Source organism: Microtus oregoni, unplaced genomic scaffold (genome assembly GCF_018167655.1).
Source record: "Microtus oregoni isolate MIOR12 unplaced genomic scaffold, Mior012 000074F_ref0000038, whole genome shotgun sequence".
Lineage (NCBI taxonomy): Eukaryota > Metazoa > Chordata > Mammalia > Rodentia > Cricetidae > Microtus > Microtus oregoni.
In genome coordinates, this window is record NW_024544004.1 from 3723521 (window position 1) to 3741493 (window position 17973).

General features: G+C 37.5%; 1 protein-coding gene across 1 annotated transcript in view; it reads left to right on the top strand.

The window, feature by feature from the left end:
- LOC121441317 (connector enhancer of kinase suppressor of ras 2-like) overlaps positions 1-17973 on the top strand; it is a 177739-nt gene that overhangs the window by 116416 nt on the left and 43350 nt on the right. Inside the window, exon 14 of the mRNA XM_041642450.1 lies at positions 17719-17767. Within this exon, the coding sequence (XP_041498384.1) occupies positions 17719-17767 (49 nt within the window). The remainder of the gene's footprint in view (positions 1-17718; positions 17768-17973) is intronic.

Below are 17973 nucleotides of genomic sequence, written 5' to 3' on the forward strand. Positions count from 1 at the left end.
CTGGCTAGGCTCCCACAAAGCCAGCACATTACGTAGGTTCAAAACCCCGTGCCATTGTCCTTGTCTTCTCATCAGCCCTCATTGTTCGCCATGATCAGAGAGTCCAGTTTTATCCCATGCTTTTTCAGTCACAGTCCAGCTGGCCTTGTTGAGCTCTCAATAGATCAGTCCCACTGTGTCAGTGGGTGGGTGCACCCCTCGTGGTCCCTAATTCTTTGCTCATGTTCTCCCTCCTTCTGCTCCTCATTGGGACCTTGGGAGCTCAGTCCAGTGCTCCAGTGTGGGTCTCTGTCTCTATCTCCATCCATCACCAGATGAAGGTTCTATGATGATATGCAAGATATTCGTCAGTATTGCTATAGGATAGGGTCATTTCAGGTTCCCTATCCTCAGCTGCCCAAGGAACTAACTGGGGACCTCGGCTTGGGCATCTGGGAGCCACTCTAGGTTCAAGTCTCTTGCCAACTCTAAGGTGGCTCCCTTAACTAAGAATTGTGCTTCCGTGCTCCCCTATCTAACCTTCCTTTATCCCAATCCTCCTTTTTCCCCAAGTTCCCCCCATTCTCCCCTTCTCCCTTTTCTCTCCCCATCTCCCCTTACCCCCATCCCACCCCACCCCCAAGATCTCAATTTTCTCCCCGGCAATTTTGTCTACTTCCCATAGCCAAGAGGACAACTATATGTTTTTCCTTTGGTTCACCTTCTTACTTAGCTTCTTTGGGATCACCAATTGTAGACTCCGTGACCCTTGTTTATGGCTAGAAACCAATTATGAGTGAGTACATCCCATATTTATCTTTTTGGGTCTGGGTTACCTCACTCAGGATAGTGTTTTCTATTTCCATACAGTCTTTAATTCCCATGTCTGCAAATTTTGAATTTTCTTCCTTGCTAATTTGTGTCTAAATCTTACATACTTTCCTCTTAATGAAATATGTTCAGGCATAATTGCTGATGACTATTACAGCCTAGTTTCTTGAAAACAGTTTTTTAAAGAGCATTGTTTGAAAAAAACCATATGGATACTGGAAACCATACTTGGGTCCTCTGGCAGCCCAGCAAGTGCTCTAAATTGATCCTGCCCAGCTTCTTTTCATGCTAATATCAACTCTTACTGTACAATGCAGTGTCAGAGTAGAAAAAGATGAGGTATCTCTCAATGAGGTGATTGCAAGTGGTAACTTTGAAAACTTTTTAAATCAACATCTGAATTTGATCTTGTGTATTCTTTGAGAAATATTTCTATTAAGAAAAAAACTCCAGATCAAGAAAACCTCAAACAACTGGTATGTATAGCTTCATTTGAAATAGTTATCTTAGAAGTTTTGTATTGTGTATTAGGCAAAAATATCCCAGAGTAAGAGTTTGACATAAACATACTTTTATCCACTAAGAAATTAAGATAAAAGCTAGCTTTCCTGAAACAAAGTCCACTGACAGAAAAGAATTCCATGATAGTAAATGTCTACATTATTGTCTGAAACTAAATTTAACCAGGAAAAACTGTTTGATCTCAGACTCTTTTTCCAGAGAAAACCATTATGTTAATAGTCAGAAAAGTTTTTCAGTAATTGTGATTTAGCTATATCATTGTTAATAAAAAGCACCATACCACAATTCAGTTGAGATACTTAGATTTTGTGCCTTCTCTTCTAGAAGTGATTCTTTTTTATTGTTACTCTCTTCGTTTTATATATAACTTATTTTCTTGTCTTTTGATTCCAGATATTAGGTCACTTTGTGTTCCTTTTTTCTGGTTATTCTCATCTCTTTGTCACAAAAGACTGGCAAACCTGCCCCGATTTCTCTGATATCGATATGCCAACAGTTTCTGACAAACAGAAAAGTTCAGAGCAGTAGCTGCTGTATTTCTACGTGTACCTTTTAAAGACTTTCCACCTGTTTCAAGTACAAAATATATGTTAATTATACATAACAGTCAGATACCCAAAATAACTGTATCTAATGTGGCTGGTGTTAACTTATTTCCATATGTGGTGGAGCTTAAACGGTGTTTTTTTAAAGAGCCATCTAGCTTTTGGTATTGAAACAGGTGCATTTAAATCCTAAGTTATCAGTAATTACATTCACATGGATGACTAATTACCTGCTATTCAGTTACAAATGGCATTCAAATAAAGTTAGTAGTCTGATTGAAATCCTTGATCTTACACATAAGAAAACTGAAGTCACTAATAGTTTAATGACATGACAGCAAACGTAGAACTGGAATAGGGATTACAATATGGAGACTTCTAAGTCAAGTCTTCCGGTTCTTCTAGAGTGTTGCTCTATTGGCACTGCGTTCCATTCCTAACGAAAACTGAATATTCTCAGTTATTATCTCAGCTGTATATCGAATGGTTTGAAGGAGCTGGGGATAAGAATGGAAGTAGGGAGATAAGATAGGATAGGGTCAAATCAAGTGAGAGGGTAGAACAGCTTCAAGCCTGTATGCTAAAGTAAAAGTAGTGAGCAGAATTACACTCAGGATATGTTTGGAACATAAGTAGACAGGATGTACTGACAGATTATGTATGTAACTTACAGCCTATACCACAGTTCTGCACACACTCAGGTGTTTAGTTGTAGTATGAGGAGCTGCGGGGCTGCGTCCCCAGCACCCCGGCTGCCTGCTAGCTTATGCCCCAAAATAATTACACGGACACTGTATTCTTTTAAACACTGCTTGGCCCATTATATCTAGCCTCTTCTTGGCTAACTCTCGCACCTGGACTAGCCCATTTCTAATAATGTGTGTAGCACCCCAAGGTGTGCTTACCGGGAAGATTCTAGCCTATGTCCATCCTGGGTCGGAGCTTCGCGTCTGCCCGGGAGAGGGGAGCATGGCCTCTGCTCCAGAGAGCAGAGCTGTCGAGTCTGAGCTCACTTCCTCTTCCTCCCAGCATTCTGTTCTGTTTACGCCTCCCACCTATGTTTTAACCTATGAGGCCAAGCAATTTCTTTATTACTTAACCAATGACCTTCCTCCATCATTTAGTAACTGCTTGATTTGTGTTTTTAACAGGTATCATGTGAGGAGCTGAGTAGCCAGTAGTGATCAAAACAGATGGTTTCTGCCTAAATAGACAGGAGGGAAAAAAACACAACATGAGACTCAGAGCCAAGTAATTTCAATGATTTTTTTTAATTAATTAGGAATGACTCTAATGGAAAAAAATGTGTGTGTAACAGTGAATGGGCTGCAGGAGATTTCTCCAGCATAACGAATTAGTACAGATGCAGGCTCTTCTTCAGATCCATGCTTTCCTCATTCTTGTATTGGCATGGGGTTTTCAAACTGCAGCTTTCATTTACCGCCGTTAATAGGCGAGATAAAATGTGACTACACTTCCATCCCTGTCTACTTTGGCTAAGCTTTCTGACCTTTCATACCTTAAATTCCGTCTCATTTACAAAACTGAGACGTTAACATGACCCTTCATATTGTGATATTATAAGAGTAAATCATCCTCTCTGACCTACAGAACAATATGTCTTCCTAAATAAATTGATGTAGCATAAAATTGTAGCTAGGGGTTACTGATTTAAATTATCTCCACTAACATATTACCTTTTTCTGTTTTGTAGAGTCCTTCCTTTCAATATAGCTGTGAACTTGTATCACATGTCAGAAAGCATTCATAGATGATTGCTTTGGTGTCATTTTGTGACATTTGTGACATATTTCTTCTTCTTCAAATGGCTACAATGATTATATACTACTTTGAAGGCAGCAGTGCATGTGGTGGTTAGGAGCACAGAATTGACAGACATAGGATTGAATTTTACTCTGCCCTTCCTTAGGTGATCCTGAGTGAGCAGCTTTGCATTCCATGCCTCGGTTTTCTCTTGCTTACTAGAGTGTCAATGATACCCTCTTTACAGCTGATTTTGGTGGTGGTGGTGGTGGTGGTGGTGGTGGTGGTGGTGGTGGTGGTGGTTTAGTTTGGGTTTTGGTAAGAATGAAAATTGATAACTTACATCATGTTCCTAATATTGTATCTAACACAGAATAATCCCTCAGTAAATAATTATCATGATCTTAGAATGATGGTTTCTATTTTCTAAATGGGTAATTCTTTTTTTTTTGCTTTTTTATTTTTTATTTTTATTTTTTGGTGATTCTTGTTAACAGGCATTAATCACCCCCTTCTCCTTCTCCATACCCTTCTCTATACAACTGTAGTAAGTAAAAAGAAGCTTTGCATAAGATAGGATATCGTACAAGCTTCAGTCATATTCTTTCCTACATAAGCTGGGAAAAAGTCATTCTTCATAATCATTGACTGTGATTAATCTAAGTAGTTTGAAGAGAATGTAGCCTCATCTAAACTATCATTCTATATCATATTAGCTTTATTGATTATGTTTTCAAAGCATGAATTTTGAGTCAATGTGAATACATTTTAGTCGAAAAAAGTTCAGATTCATGAAGAGCCAAGAACTACATTACCCCCACTGAACTGAAACATCGAGTGTTACTTGCCTCTGTTCCAAGTTTATTTCATGTTGTACATGAGTAAGAGTATCACCACCAGCAACTAACCAGTTAAGCTCTATGCTGTTTCTTGCAAATAGAAGATTTGTTTATTTAATATTTAGTGCTATTAGCATATACTCCACTTCTCATATTTATGCTCTTTTACTGCCAAAATATAATAATTAGATAGTAAGAGATAAAGTGTTTTACTTTATAAAATATTTAAGACTTCAAATAATTTTGTTTATTTGTTTATTTGAAAAATTAAATATGTAGAAGCAGCTGTCACTTATCCGAAGTACTTCAAATTGCTAAGCACCTTCTTGTCTTACATAGACGAAGGGATGCTATTGGTTTGACTAGTCACTGAAGAAATCTTGGAACTTTGTGGAAAATTACAGTGAAAGAAAGTTGCTATATTGCAACAAGAGAGTATTTTGATTGCAAATTTTTCCATAAGTGCAGTAATTTGCAACTTGAGAAGAATTTAATAGTAGCTGAGCTTTCAAAATGCAACACAGAAACTGTCATTTTCTTCTACAATTAAAATAAGTGCTTCTGAAAATTTCAGGATAAGAATGACCCAAATTACCACCACACACACCCCCCCCACACACACTTCTTCATCCAAAAGACTGGAGAATGAAGTTTGAAGAGAACATCTGTGGGCAAATGAAAAACAAATGGTCTTTTCAGGCAAATGTCTGAAAAAGGAACTTTTATAGCCAAACAGAATCCTATTGCATGCATCACCATGGTTAAGAAGAAGATCAGCAATACTTTCATAATGGCTTTTTATTTTAGCACATTCTATTTTTTTGCATGGAATTACAATTTCAAGACATCCATTCATAATTCATCATATAATTATTTGCATAAATATCTTTTGACACAGATTTAATGTACTTTGGTCAACCACAGCTTGAATTTAATATGTTAAATGTTCTAAAACAATCTCAGTGCAAATAATGCTAAAGAAGACTAATAAAAAAGAATTTTCTTGATATCCCCAAAGGAATGGTCTACTAAAAAACATATATCTAGGAATATTCTGCACATATGGATTACTGCACAGAAGACAACTGGTTTGTTGTCTACCACCGCCCAATAACTTTGTAGGTTAAAATAACCAGCTAGTTAAGATTATATCATGGGCTCTTTGCTGGTGTTTTGCTCAGTCGTTATTCATTCACAACCAGGAACTCAGTTTATATTAAGCCCCATTATAGGCAGAGGACAAAACAGTGTATAAAAAATAATTCTTTATTGGAGTTCATATTTGAAAAGAAGTCTGTGCAATAAATAAGAAATACAAGCATATTTGTTGTTAAATTCTAAGAAGAAAAATCAAACAGGGAGTGTTAACTGCAGGAGGACTAACAATTTTATATAAAGAATGCTGAAATTATTTTTAAAGTAAACATTTAAGTAATGACTTAAAGGAGATCTAGAGTAAGCCCTAATAATGTCTGGGTGAAGGAACATTGAGGTAACAGCAAGAGTAAAGACTGTGAGATAGACCTGTACTTTGGCTTGATAGGGAATCAGTCATTATGGCTGGAATAAAGTTAATGAGAAGGAGAGTAAAAGGTAAAAAGTAATAAGGGAACACATCATGTTCAAGATTAGGAAAAGATTCTAATCAGAATGAGAAAGCATTGGAGAGTATTACATGTAGGAATTAAAATATTCTGAACATTTTAATAGGATCACACTGGCTCTTGTATTTAAATTGGAGAGGTTAAAAACAAAAGCAGAGAGAATGGTAAGGATACCTGTCAGTAATCAAGGTAACTAAAGATGGTGGCTTAGACAAGAGTGGTAATCATAAAAGGAGACTACAAATATATGTGACAATCTTGTCCAACTCGTTTATGGTTTATCTATAGGCTGTAAAAAAAAAAGAACAAAAAGGAGGTGAACTTTACTCCAAGATTTTATACATTACCCAATAGGATGGGAAAAAAATGAATAGCATTTACTTGAATATAGAAGACTGAGTAGCACATTTGACAGATGGCGAGTATTATATCAGTGTTATTCATATTAAATCAACTGAAACGGGCAGCCTATATAAATCAATCAAGACATCCTGGTTAGGATATAAATTCAGAAGTTGTTAAAGATCAGAGTATGTAGAACATTCTTAAAAAAATTAAAGGGACTTTTCATTCTGTAAAAGCATGTTTTTCTTATGTACTGTTAAAAGAGAAAGTAGAAGCCTGGCTCTTCCCAGTAGGACCATATTGAATAAATCTCCCTCTTCTACTTGGACTGTTAGTTTGGCCTGTTGGGGACATGTGACTGAGCCTGGCTTGTTGTTGGGACACAGGTTATGACTCCTTCCATCTGGTAATAATGGCAGCTATGGCAAGAATACCCATACCTTTTGAAATGGCTGCTGCCTGCAGCAAGTTGTCCCTGAAAGGAAGGGGAAAGATGGAAGTTCCTAGCAGCTACTGGAGTTTGTTTACTCTAGGGACATTTTTCTGTTGTTTCATAAGAACTGGCATCTGTTGCTTTTTTTGTGATGATAATATAATTACATCACTTCTCCTTTCCCTATCCTCCCTCTAAACCCTCCCATAGACTCCTTTTCTCTTTTCAGTTGAAGGTCTCTTTTTTCATTAATTAGTGTTACACACATTTATATACAGATATATTCATAAATATAACCTGTTCCATCTGTGTAATGTTATTTGTCTATATGTTTTCAGGGCTGACCATTTGGTATTGGATAGCAAATTGTGTTCTTCCCTGGGGGAAGAATACTTCTACTCTCAGCATTCTGTAGTTGACTGTAGTTCTTGGGGTTGAGGCCTCATGGGCTTTCCCCACTCACTTTTGATGTCTGTTGGTTTTTGTATGTATTTCATGAAGCTGAAAAACGAGTCTTTGGGGTTAGTTTTGGTTTTTAAGAAGCTGTGATTTTTAATAATTTCTTTGAGTTTTGCTTTCCAGTTTGCTTTTGTGTTTTTTGGCAACTTTGGGTTCTTTTGAACCTTTTGGTACTGTTTTGTCTTTTGGAGTTCTTCCGTTGAACTCTCTGAGCTATTATTGCTTGATTTGTTTATTTATTTATTTTATGTGTGTTTTTGCTACATGTATACATGTACAGTGTGTGCATGCCTGGTACCCTTGGAAGTCAGAAGAGTGTCAGACCCCTGAAACTGTGGTTATGGATGGTCATGAGCCACCATGTGGGTGCTGGAAACTGGACCCAGGCCCTCCAAAAGTATAACAAATATTCTTATTCACTGAGCCATGTCTCCAGTCCCAAAGACTACTGTAGTTAAAGAGAGCTCTCAGAGGCATTAGAGGTGGCAAAAGAGGCAGTGCTCTGATGTTGCTGCAGTCAAAGCCTTCGGGGGAGGCATGCTTAGGTCTCCTTTGTCTTGGGTTTCCTTTTTCTCTTCAGAGACCTGTGTATTTTAATCCTCATCATAAGAATCTCTCAGCTCTAGGAGGAACCTTGGCTTGATTCTTCGAGCTGTGAGGTCTTTGCAGAGTTACCAGTGTCTTAAAGGGAGAAGCCTATAATCTAATAATAATCCCATTTGTTGGGCAGGCCTTATTGATCTGGAAGTTTTTTAAAAGCAGATTTAGAAATCTGTTGAAATAGTTGGGATAACTTCCATGTAACAGGAATGTTCGAGGACTCTATTGAGTCACTGGGCTCTGTTGAATCATTTAAAATAGAATAACTGATCGCTGCTGTGATTTATGTAACTATAAAATATCCCTTGCTACCTTGGTATGCTGTAGAAAGAGTTGTAGCTGACTAGCCTTTTCTAAGCATGGGATGGTTTCTAAGATAGCAGTGGGGCAAAAAACTGTCTCTGCCCCTAGAAATTCTGAAATTAACTAAGAAACTTCTGCACAATTTATTTTTTGTTTCTTTTTTAACTCTTTGTGTGATGATAATAATGATTCTCATGACTTTTAACAATGTATGAATGTGTCTATAATTTGGGGACTATTAAGTGAAAATAGTTCTGTGCCATTTTTTAAAGCTAACTAAAATGCAAAAATTTAGATACAATTTGATTTTGAGACAAAAAAAAAACACAAATGGGTTTTACCAGACTTTGCCCCTAGCAGGTTTATCTCAAATACTAATTAGCTTACTTTTTGATGATTTGAGTCTGGCACTTTCAAATGTTAATTTTAGAAACTGATTACAAGATTTAGGAGAGATAACCTAAAGATAATTAAAAATAGCATTACATTTAATCTTAGAAAATGTCTGAACACGACTCAGAAGGAATCTTGAAGGCCATTAAGCTAGAGAAAGGCAAAGGGGGCAGCCTCGGGAGTAGAAGTCTGCACAAAGTTACATGGAGGAATAGGGGCCTCCAGGGGATGAATAAAAATGGCCAGTGTCAGGAAAGACATGGTTGGGATTTGGCTTAGTAGATAGAATGGAGGGGGAAAAGGTAATTTTAAATTGGATTGTCACACAGTAGCTGCAAAGATCTTTAGATAACTGTACTGGGCATGGGAGGGGTGGGGGCTGCTATCTTTGAGAGAAACTGGAGTGTCATGTCTCCACGCAGCACCAGTGATCAAACTCAGTCAAGGGGAAGTAGGATACCCTTAATAGGCTTTGAGAAAACTCTGATACCTCCTCTCTCAGTATTTTCATGTAGCATTTTTCTTCTTGAAAAAGAGCAATTGCAGAGCTTGCCTTTTTGTCTTTGTTGCCTAGGAAAATGTGTGATGGGGTCCAAAGGCAAGTGTGAAGGACAGATCCATACTTATTGACCTCCGAGCCTGCTAATGTCTATTTTCTATCTAGCTTAACAGTTTGCTCTAAGTAGATACTGCATACTAAATAAGATAAACAGTACTATTCACAAAGAGGTAGTGTTAACCTTGATATTCATGTTTGTAGACAGAATAATCTTAGGATATATGCAGTGTACTATGTAACTTTGGCAGGTGAACCATGAAGAAAATGCCATTAATCATTTTTGTTCAGTTAAGGTTTTAATGAAGTAGAGTGATTATTAGGGGCTAGAGAGAAGGCTCGATGGTTAAAAGTATTGTCTGTTCTTCTAGAGGATCCAACTTAACTACCAGTACCCACATGTACTAAGAGATGTAGGTAATTCTAGTTCCAGGTGATCCAATGCACACTTCTGTGGGTAGTGTATACACATGGTACCCAGACATACATGCAGACAAAATTTACCTATACACATTAAATAAAAATAAATATTTTAAATGATTATAGCTATGCATATTTACTATTTAAAAAGGTAACAGAAAATGCTTCTTATTGGGACCATCAAAAAAGCTTAATGAATAGTGTTATATTATTAAAAATGGCGGGAAAGAGAGAGACAGCATCATACAGCAGGACGCACTAAAGGGTATTTTTATTAGGGAAAGGAAAGTGAAAGAGGGAAGGACCAAGACTGGCCTCTGGAGACAGGTGCGGTGAAAGAGAGCAAAGGGAGGGAGAGGCAGAGAGAGAGGGGAGGCAATCAGGACCGCCTTTTATGAGGGAATGCCGCTGTAGCAACGTAGCTGTAGCAACCTAGCTGATGACGTTGTCCAGACTCTGAGCAGGATAGACAGAGTACTGCCTGAGTCCTCACAAGTGCATCCTGCCGGGTGACAGGCCAGCATAATACTGAGTGCTAACATTCCTCCCTTTTTGTTTTTTAGCCGGGCGGTGTGTTTTTTATTCAAAGGTGAAAAGTTAAAGGCGATAGCAGGTGGGACAGGGATGAGGGTGTTGGAGTTTTCAGAACTGCTTCCTGCTGACCTGGAGGTGTTGCATTTTGGGGGAATGAGAAAGCTGGGGTGCTGGGCAAGTCCTAGCATAGCTGGCTGTTTCACTGCTCTTCGAGGTCTGTGGGGCCTGGCATGATGCTGGCAGAGCAGCGGACAAATTTAAGTTTAGGGAGAATTTTTTTTCTTAGGTCTTGATAATTGAGGGACGGGAGTCCTAAGACCAGGGAAAGGTTGGGAGGCTTAGGCTGTTGATTGACAGTACTTAATTGAGGGGTACATCTGACTTGTTTGAGGTGAATCCAAGTCGACTCCCTGGAGCTTATAAGAATTCCTAGAGTTCATGAAAAGATAGGTTTTAGACACATTAGCATTCCCACTGTTTAGACCCTATACTGAAATCCATATTGTAGAAATGGCAATATACTCACTCCAGAAACGATCTTGGTTGTAGGCATTAAAACTCTTTCTTCTATCCAAAAACTGTGATAGATGTTTTCTGCACAATGAAAAGCACCTTTTAAGTCTATAATTAGAAAACAACTAAAGGGAATTTAAAATCCTGAGCTTATGGCTATGATAATACAGTGATATCATGAGTAGTACTCTGCCAGAACTAGATTAGCAGTTTATCAGAATTCCATCGATTACTTCTAAGACTGTGAATGTTTGGAGTTTTATATCACAGTAGTATAGTGAGGGAAAGAAATGTGAGATATTTCATTCTCTTATACATCTCAGATCACTTCCTCCTTAGCACCACTTAAGCTTTCCCTCTTCATGTAAACAAACCTGAAAGCGCCATTTATCTAATCCGCCAGGACACACAGGTGGCTGACCACTCAACAGTCACTGCAGAGTAAATTCCTTTTATCAAAGGGATGGTAAGAAGTTGTGAGTTTATCTCGTTGTTGAGACTGGTAACGAGGCAAATTGTGTCTAGACCTAGTATTAACTCTGGAGAGTGAGGCCTGTGACCTAAATTTTACACAGAGAACTGAAAAGGCAGCTGAAGCCTTGGTTCCTGCTGTTAAACTGACAAAGCTACCTCTAGCCTAGTCCTCAAACAGCATCAAAGCTGTGCCTATCCATCTTCTTTAGAGGAAATAGGGTGCTCCCAGGAGTTGGCATGTCTCTCTATTACAAAAGGCCTTTTTAATTAAATATTTTAAAGCCATATTCCACAGATCTCTGAGCATTTGAGGACTGTGTGTCTATTAGGTATATCTAAGTAGACAAACTCTGTTTCTAGTTACTTGTTTTATGATTAAGTCTGAAAACATATACAAGGGACGAGGTAAGGCTTATCCCTGTAATTAATTATGTCAGTACTTAGCATGAATACAATTAAAGAACTTGATCATTTATACAATGACTATTAACTTGTATTTCTTAACAGTTTACAATATGTTAGCAGCTTTCATAAAACTAGAAGCTTGGTGTTGAACACTTGGCAAAGACATAAGTACATATGTGTAAATCTCTAAGTTAGCTTTTGTTAGTCTGAATTGTTCTTTATAACCTTAAATTTTTATCATCATATAGAATATATTTTAAAGCAGAGTTGAATCACATATACAATATATTGTAAAAAATTTGACCATATAGTTTTATCATCATACAAAACTCCATACCAATCTAAAATATTTGAGACTTGTTGCTTCCTTAGTCTAGAAGGAAATACAGTGAACAGAACTCATTAGGACTAAGAAGTATATCCTTTAACCTTAGTAAAAGTTGGCTGCCAGACACGTGGCTGCCTATATCATGATGGGGTCACCAGCCAAGATGGAAGAGAAGCGATATGGTGGCTGTTTAAAACATGTTTTACTAAACAATAGTTATATGTACACATACACACAGTTGAATCCAAGTTACATACACACAAAGTTAAATCTAGCTTACATTCACACATACAGAGTTAAATCTAAGTCACATACTTGTACACACAAGCACGCACACGCACACATACACACATTTTATATATATATAACATTAAACAGGAGTTGAATAAATTAAAAGATAGTGAAAACCAAGGGAAGCTGGCTTCTCCATTTCTTGGCTCCCTCGTTGTAGCAGACTTCAACAGGACATTTAGAAAGGAATAGCAGACAGATATAAGCAGGTTTTGGAGCAAAGAAAGTGGAGAAAATGGGCCCCTTTGTTGGGCCCTGCCACTGAGCAGACAGGTCACACGCACAGAGTTAGTCCAAGAGGCTTATTAGGGAATGGGAGGGCAGAAGAGTCAAAGGCCATGTCAGAGTACAGACTTGAGAGAGGCAGACCTATAAGAGGAAGGAGAAAAACAAGAGAGAGAAAGGGCAAGAGAGTAAACTGGAGACAAAGTAGTTAAGGCAAGAGACAAGCAAAGAGAATGAACTCTGCCTGGCAGATAGTTTTAAAGGGTACTTGTGTCACATAGCTGATGGCGGAAAGGAACCTAGTTTCATGTAACTACTTTGGCAGCAGAGGCAGGCTGTTGCTGTGGAAACTTAACATTGGGATTCTTTAATGAAATAAGAAGAGTCAAAGGTATAATATCCCAGGTTTTTTTCATTTGATACTGTTTATTTAATGAAAGGGGGAAAGGCAGCTTAACAGGTTTCATAGCTGAGTAGAGGAGCAAGGAGAGAGAACAGAGAGAGAGCATGGAACAAAGTTTACAGTGGACAACGCAGATCCCACAAGTGAGATAGAGAAATAAGATCCAAGGGTCTGCAATTCCTAGCATCCCAGGAATTCAGAGAGTATTGGATTTGAGAAGGCACATGCTGCTCAGTGATTCATCAAACACAGACCAGGGGTCAGGGCTCTGAGCCCGAGAGATGAGAAGGCATAAGCTGGCCAGCAGGTTCATCACCCAAATGTACGGGGACCGTGGGAGTGCTCAGCCCCAAGAGACAAGTGGTTGCCTGATATCAGGGCTTGTTATGGAGGCAAGAAACCACAATCACGAGACAAATTCTCACTCATGGGAAATAATCAGAGAAGGAGGGCTCACCAACAGTACCGGTGTAGGATGAAGGGGTCCAGTGATCCATTAGTTGCAGAAGTGAGACTGTTGTATGTGGACAAGATTCCAGGGTTCTGGCATGCTTTGGACTGCTGGTGGGCAGGAGGAAGCACCAGAAGAATCTGCTGAGATCACAACACCAATGTTATTTAAAATACAGCAGGGGAGAGAATTGCCATCATGGGACAGAGCTCACATGGTGGATATTTTATTGGGAGGAGGGAAGGGACAAGACTGGCATCTGGAGACAGATGCAGTGGGAAAGAAAAAAAGAGAGGGATAGAGAGGTAGAGAGAGAGAGAGAGAGAGAGAGAGAGAGAGAGAGAGGAGGTGGATGGGGCCACCTTTTATGAGGGGACTTAACTGTAGGGACACAGCTGATGAAGTTATCAGGACTCTAAGCAGATCAGTATACTGCCTGAGTACTGGTGAGTACATCCTGCCATTGACAGGCCAGAATAATGCCTGAATGCTAACCAATATGTTCTTCAGATAGATTGTGATAGAGCTTTGAAAAGAACTGGCTTTCATGATGCTTTGAAAATGAATCAATTTTTGATGATCAATAAACATTATAAGCTTATATTTTAATCTCTCTCTCACACACACACACACACATACACACATACGCACTTCTCTCTCCTGCATATGCTTTCAGATTCATTCTGCCTTAAATACATAACAATAAAACAAGCAGACAGATGAGAGATGGAGAGAGAGAGAGAGAGAGAGGGAGAGGTATGTAGGTAAGTAAGTGGGTAGAAATAGATATCAGAAAGGGAAAACTTCTCTCTATCCTCTAGGAAAGAGAGATGGCCACAGGTTCTTTAATGAGAACCTGGAACCAAATTGAGATTAGCAGTGTTGGGAAATTAATAATTAACTCTATGGTTGAAATTAGAAAGTCAAAGAGAGGTGGATCCATATCTGTGTGTATGTTTTGCTAAAGATAAAACCCAAGGCCAAAGATAATTCCTGGTGTCAACAGGATATAAAAACAACCTTTTACTCAGAAACATGGGCAAGCCTCCCAAACGTGAGCTGCATTAGTGAGACATCAGGCCTTGTCATCACAAAACGTCCTGGTTAGTGTCTGAAAGGACCCAAGAAATAGAGGCAGAATACTGTAACATGAACAGGGCCAGGCCTGCTTGTTTGGGTTTCTGTCCTGCCCTTTACCCCACAACTGTTTAGCCCCAAAGAAAATCACACATAGATCTCTATAAGTTATAAAGCTGATTGGCCCATTAGCTCTAGCCTCTCACTGGCTAACTCTCACATCTTGATTAACCCATTTTTCTGATCTATGTTAGCCACGTGGCTCAGTACCTGTTTTCAGTGGGGCAGATGACATCCTGCTGCTTCTGTGGTCTGGGCAGGAGTGGGAGGAATCAACTTCCTCCTTCCCAGAATTCTCCTGTTCTCATTACATCATTTCTACTTCCTGTCTTTTTTTTTCCCACCTATATTTCCTGTCTGGCCAATCAGCGTTTATCTATAACATGATTGACAGAATACAGACAATTCTCCCGCACCAGGATACAGCAAAAGTCTTGGGCAGAAAAGAAAGAAGTTTCTACTTGATCTAAAATTTTGAAGTGTCTAAAATAAGTTGATACTGAAGAAAGGGCAGTGAACTGAACAACCAGGTGATATGTTACACACTAAATAAAAATATAGCACAATTACAAAAGTACTTCAATTTCAAAACAAAACACAAAACTCGAAAATGGTTGCTGTTCTAGAATCAGTACCAACTGGCTATTCTTACATATAATATAAATATCCTTAAATGTAAAAATATTGTCAGTTAAATAAGTATAATAGATAAGATAAAGTTTATTGGATATAATCAGGGAGAATTAAATAAAATGGAAAAGAATTAATTTACTTAAAGGACAATGCAGAATGATGAAAGGAAAAACATGAAATAAAAATAGGTGATAACTTGACAAATGCCAACATTCATCTAGAGAAAAAGGAGCTGGTAAAGACAAAGTTTGAAATAAATAATAACTGAAAGTGTGCAGAATAGAAGAAATAATGCAACCTAATGAATACTCAATGAGATTAGGTTAAATTATAATTTGGACACTTCATAAAAGTGTAGAATATTGATAATGAGAAAAATATCTTAAAAGCTAATGGAAGACTAAACATAGAATTTAGTAGAGTAGATAGAGATGTCGTAAGGGCAACATTAAATGCCAAAAACATAAAATGTTCAAATTGCCACTCTGAAGCTAGGCATGGAGACTCATACCTGAAATCCCAGCAGTCGAGTTACTGAGACTGGAGGATGTAGAGTTTGAGGCCAGCCTGAGGTAACTAGTGAAATCCTTTAATAAAAGTTATTTTTAAATTGTTCATTATTTTAAATTGAAGATATACCCAGCCAAACTGTTATTCAAATTTATTTTTATAATTTTGAGCATAAAAATAGAATTTAATTCTTAGTCTATTATACAAGAGCCTCTAAGAGATATATTTTATTTTAGCATGAACCAGAAAAGGTTTCCTTAAAGCAATTAATCCTTTCATCTTATAGAATATCAATGTCATTTGAAAAATAAGGAAATATCAAAGATGTTCCTCATTTATATTCATAAAACATCTGATTTTTTTAATGTGGCTACATTTATTACATACCTGGAAGTTCTTAGTTTTCAACCATATAGTACTCTGAAATCATAATCTTTATGGAAATATTGCGTGTTTATATGGAAAGGCAAAATTATCTTGTTAAAGAAAACCTGGAGAACATGAACTATTTTTTTCTGTAAATTTTTAAGACCTTGAAACTTTAAGGAATGGTATACAGAAAGCATAGGAGGAGGCCTCAGACATAGCTTAGTAATAGGACATATGTCAAACGTGCATTGATGTCTAGCACCATAATAAACTGAACTAAGAAGTATAAAAGGCATAACACATTAAATAACCCAGTTCTTATTAGCTGTTATTAATCTTGATAGCTTCTGAAAAAAAAACAGACATCGTCTCAGATTTGTCATGTTTAAGAGTAATGAGCTAGAAAGCTAAGATTACATGAGGGGACGCAAAAGGAAGAAACTGAGTGAGTAATTTCATGCAAAAAATAGATGGGAATATATTAAACATACTAGCCGGAAATACCAATATCCATAATGAGTTTTGTCTTTTATGTATTCTCTCAGTAACTGTGAATTTCTATAAACATGATTCATGCAAAGGTTACTATGTTTGCATATATTTATATATTGATATGTGTTTCTATAAATACACTTATGTGTATTTATATACATGCAAGACAACATAAACATTTAGGGTGTTGGGTAATTATATTTCTGGATTACACTGTATATCAAGAGATTGGCTGACTGTAGCAGGTACCCATCAATATATTTATAAATCATGCACACAACAAAAAAATTATAGAAATATACTATTTTAGGAAGTAATATATTAAATATTAATGTGAATTTATTATTCAACTAAAACAGGAAAATTTTATATAATCAAAATCTATTTAACCCTTATTTGCTTGTGTAAAAAAAAGAAAAAATTGTTACAAGAACATTCACTTGAAAAAATGCCTGTGACCTAATACACAGGCAGTCTCTGTTCTCTCTTAGTTACTTAATCATAATTCGTCTTATTATACCAGTGAAAATTTATATGTTATCTAACTAGAATCAGTAACCTATAGTCATTAATTGGAAGTTAGGTGAGTCAGTACAGCTCTGTTTTTCCTCCAGACATAGTAAACTGTTGAATATGTACTTAGTATTGAGTTGTTTAGCTATAACTAGATACATGGAATAGTGCAAATGAACCATTATAATATCCCAGGGAAAGTAGGTAGGAAAGATATACAGTTATAATTGCATGGTATGGTCAATGATTTAGATGACACAATACTGTTTCATTGATAGGACAGTGGTATTGGACATTATAATCCACAAATATTAGAGGCAGTGGCTGGGACATGTTCAAAATACCAGCCATATAGTAGTGGGGTTTGGTAGTTGAGGAGTGGGTAGGTTCCTATGTCAGAAGCAGATATGAGGAACTGGAGTGCTGATTCCATTGATCAAAGTGCTTATAGATTTAGAGACTTAAGGGAGACAGAAATAAAAGAGACATTTGCCTTCTGGTTTGTCTGATTATGTAAGAACCAGATGAGATGTTGTGTTAGAAACCACAGGGAGTTTCTCTAAGGGCACAGCTATGTGTGCGGTGGTGAGAACATTTTCTTTCACCAATGTGTTGTGCCCTGGAATCGCTCAACAAAACGAGGATCCTGACAAGTCTTCTCCTGGTCCATGGAAGATGAGAAAGGAATGTCATTGTATGCATTTATTTTGAAATATTAATGGGGAGAAGCACTTCTCTAACCCGGGTTTCGCGTCATCATTCAGCTGGTGAGAGTTCTGTGTAGCCCATGGTTCTCTGGTTCACACTCTGCATGTGAGATAATAATCTTCCCTATCTTTAATTTCAGACATTTCAGCAGTCCTCTCTGCAGCACAAATCAAAGAAGAAGAACAAAGGTAATAAAAGAAAACAAAACTTGAACTTCTTTTGTACTACGATAATAATCACCAGCATATTTCATTAATTCTCTCTTTGCCTTGAAGCCAGTATGGTTTCGGATTAATTACCATGCAGATCCTTTGATATCATGTGATCCCAACAAGTCTTGAGATGAAAATTGCTATTTCCAATTATGTTGTCATCATATGTGGAAGAAAAGGCA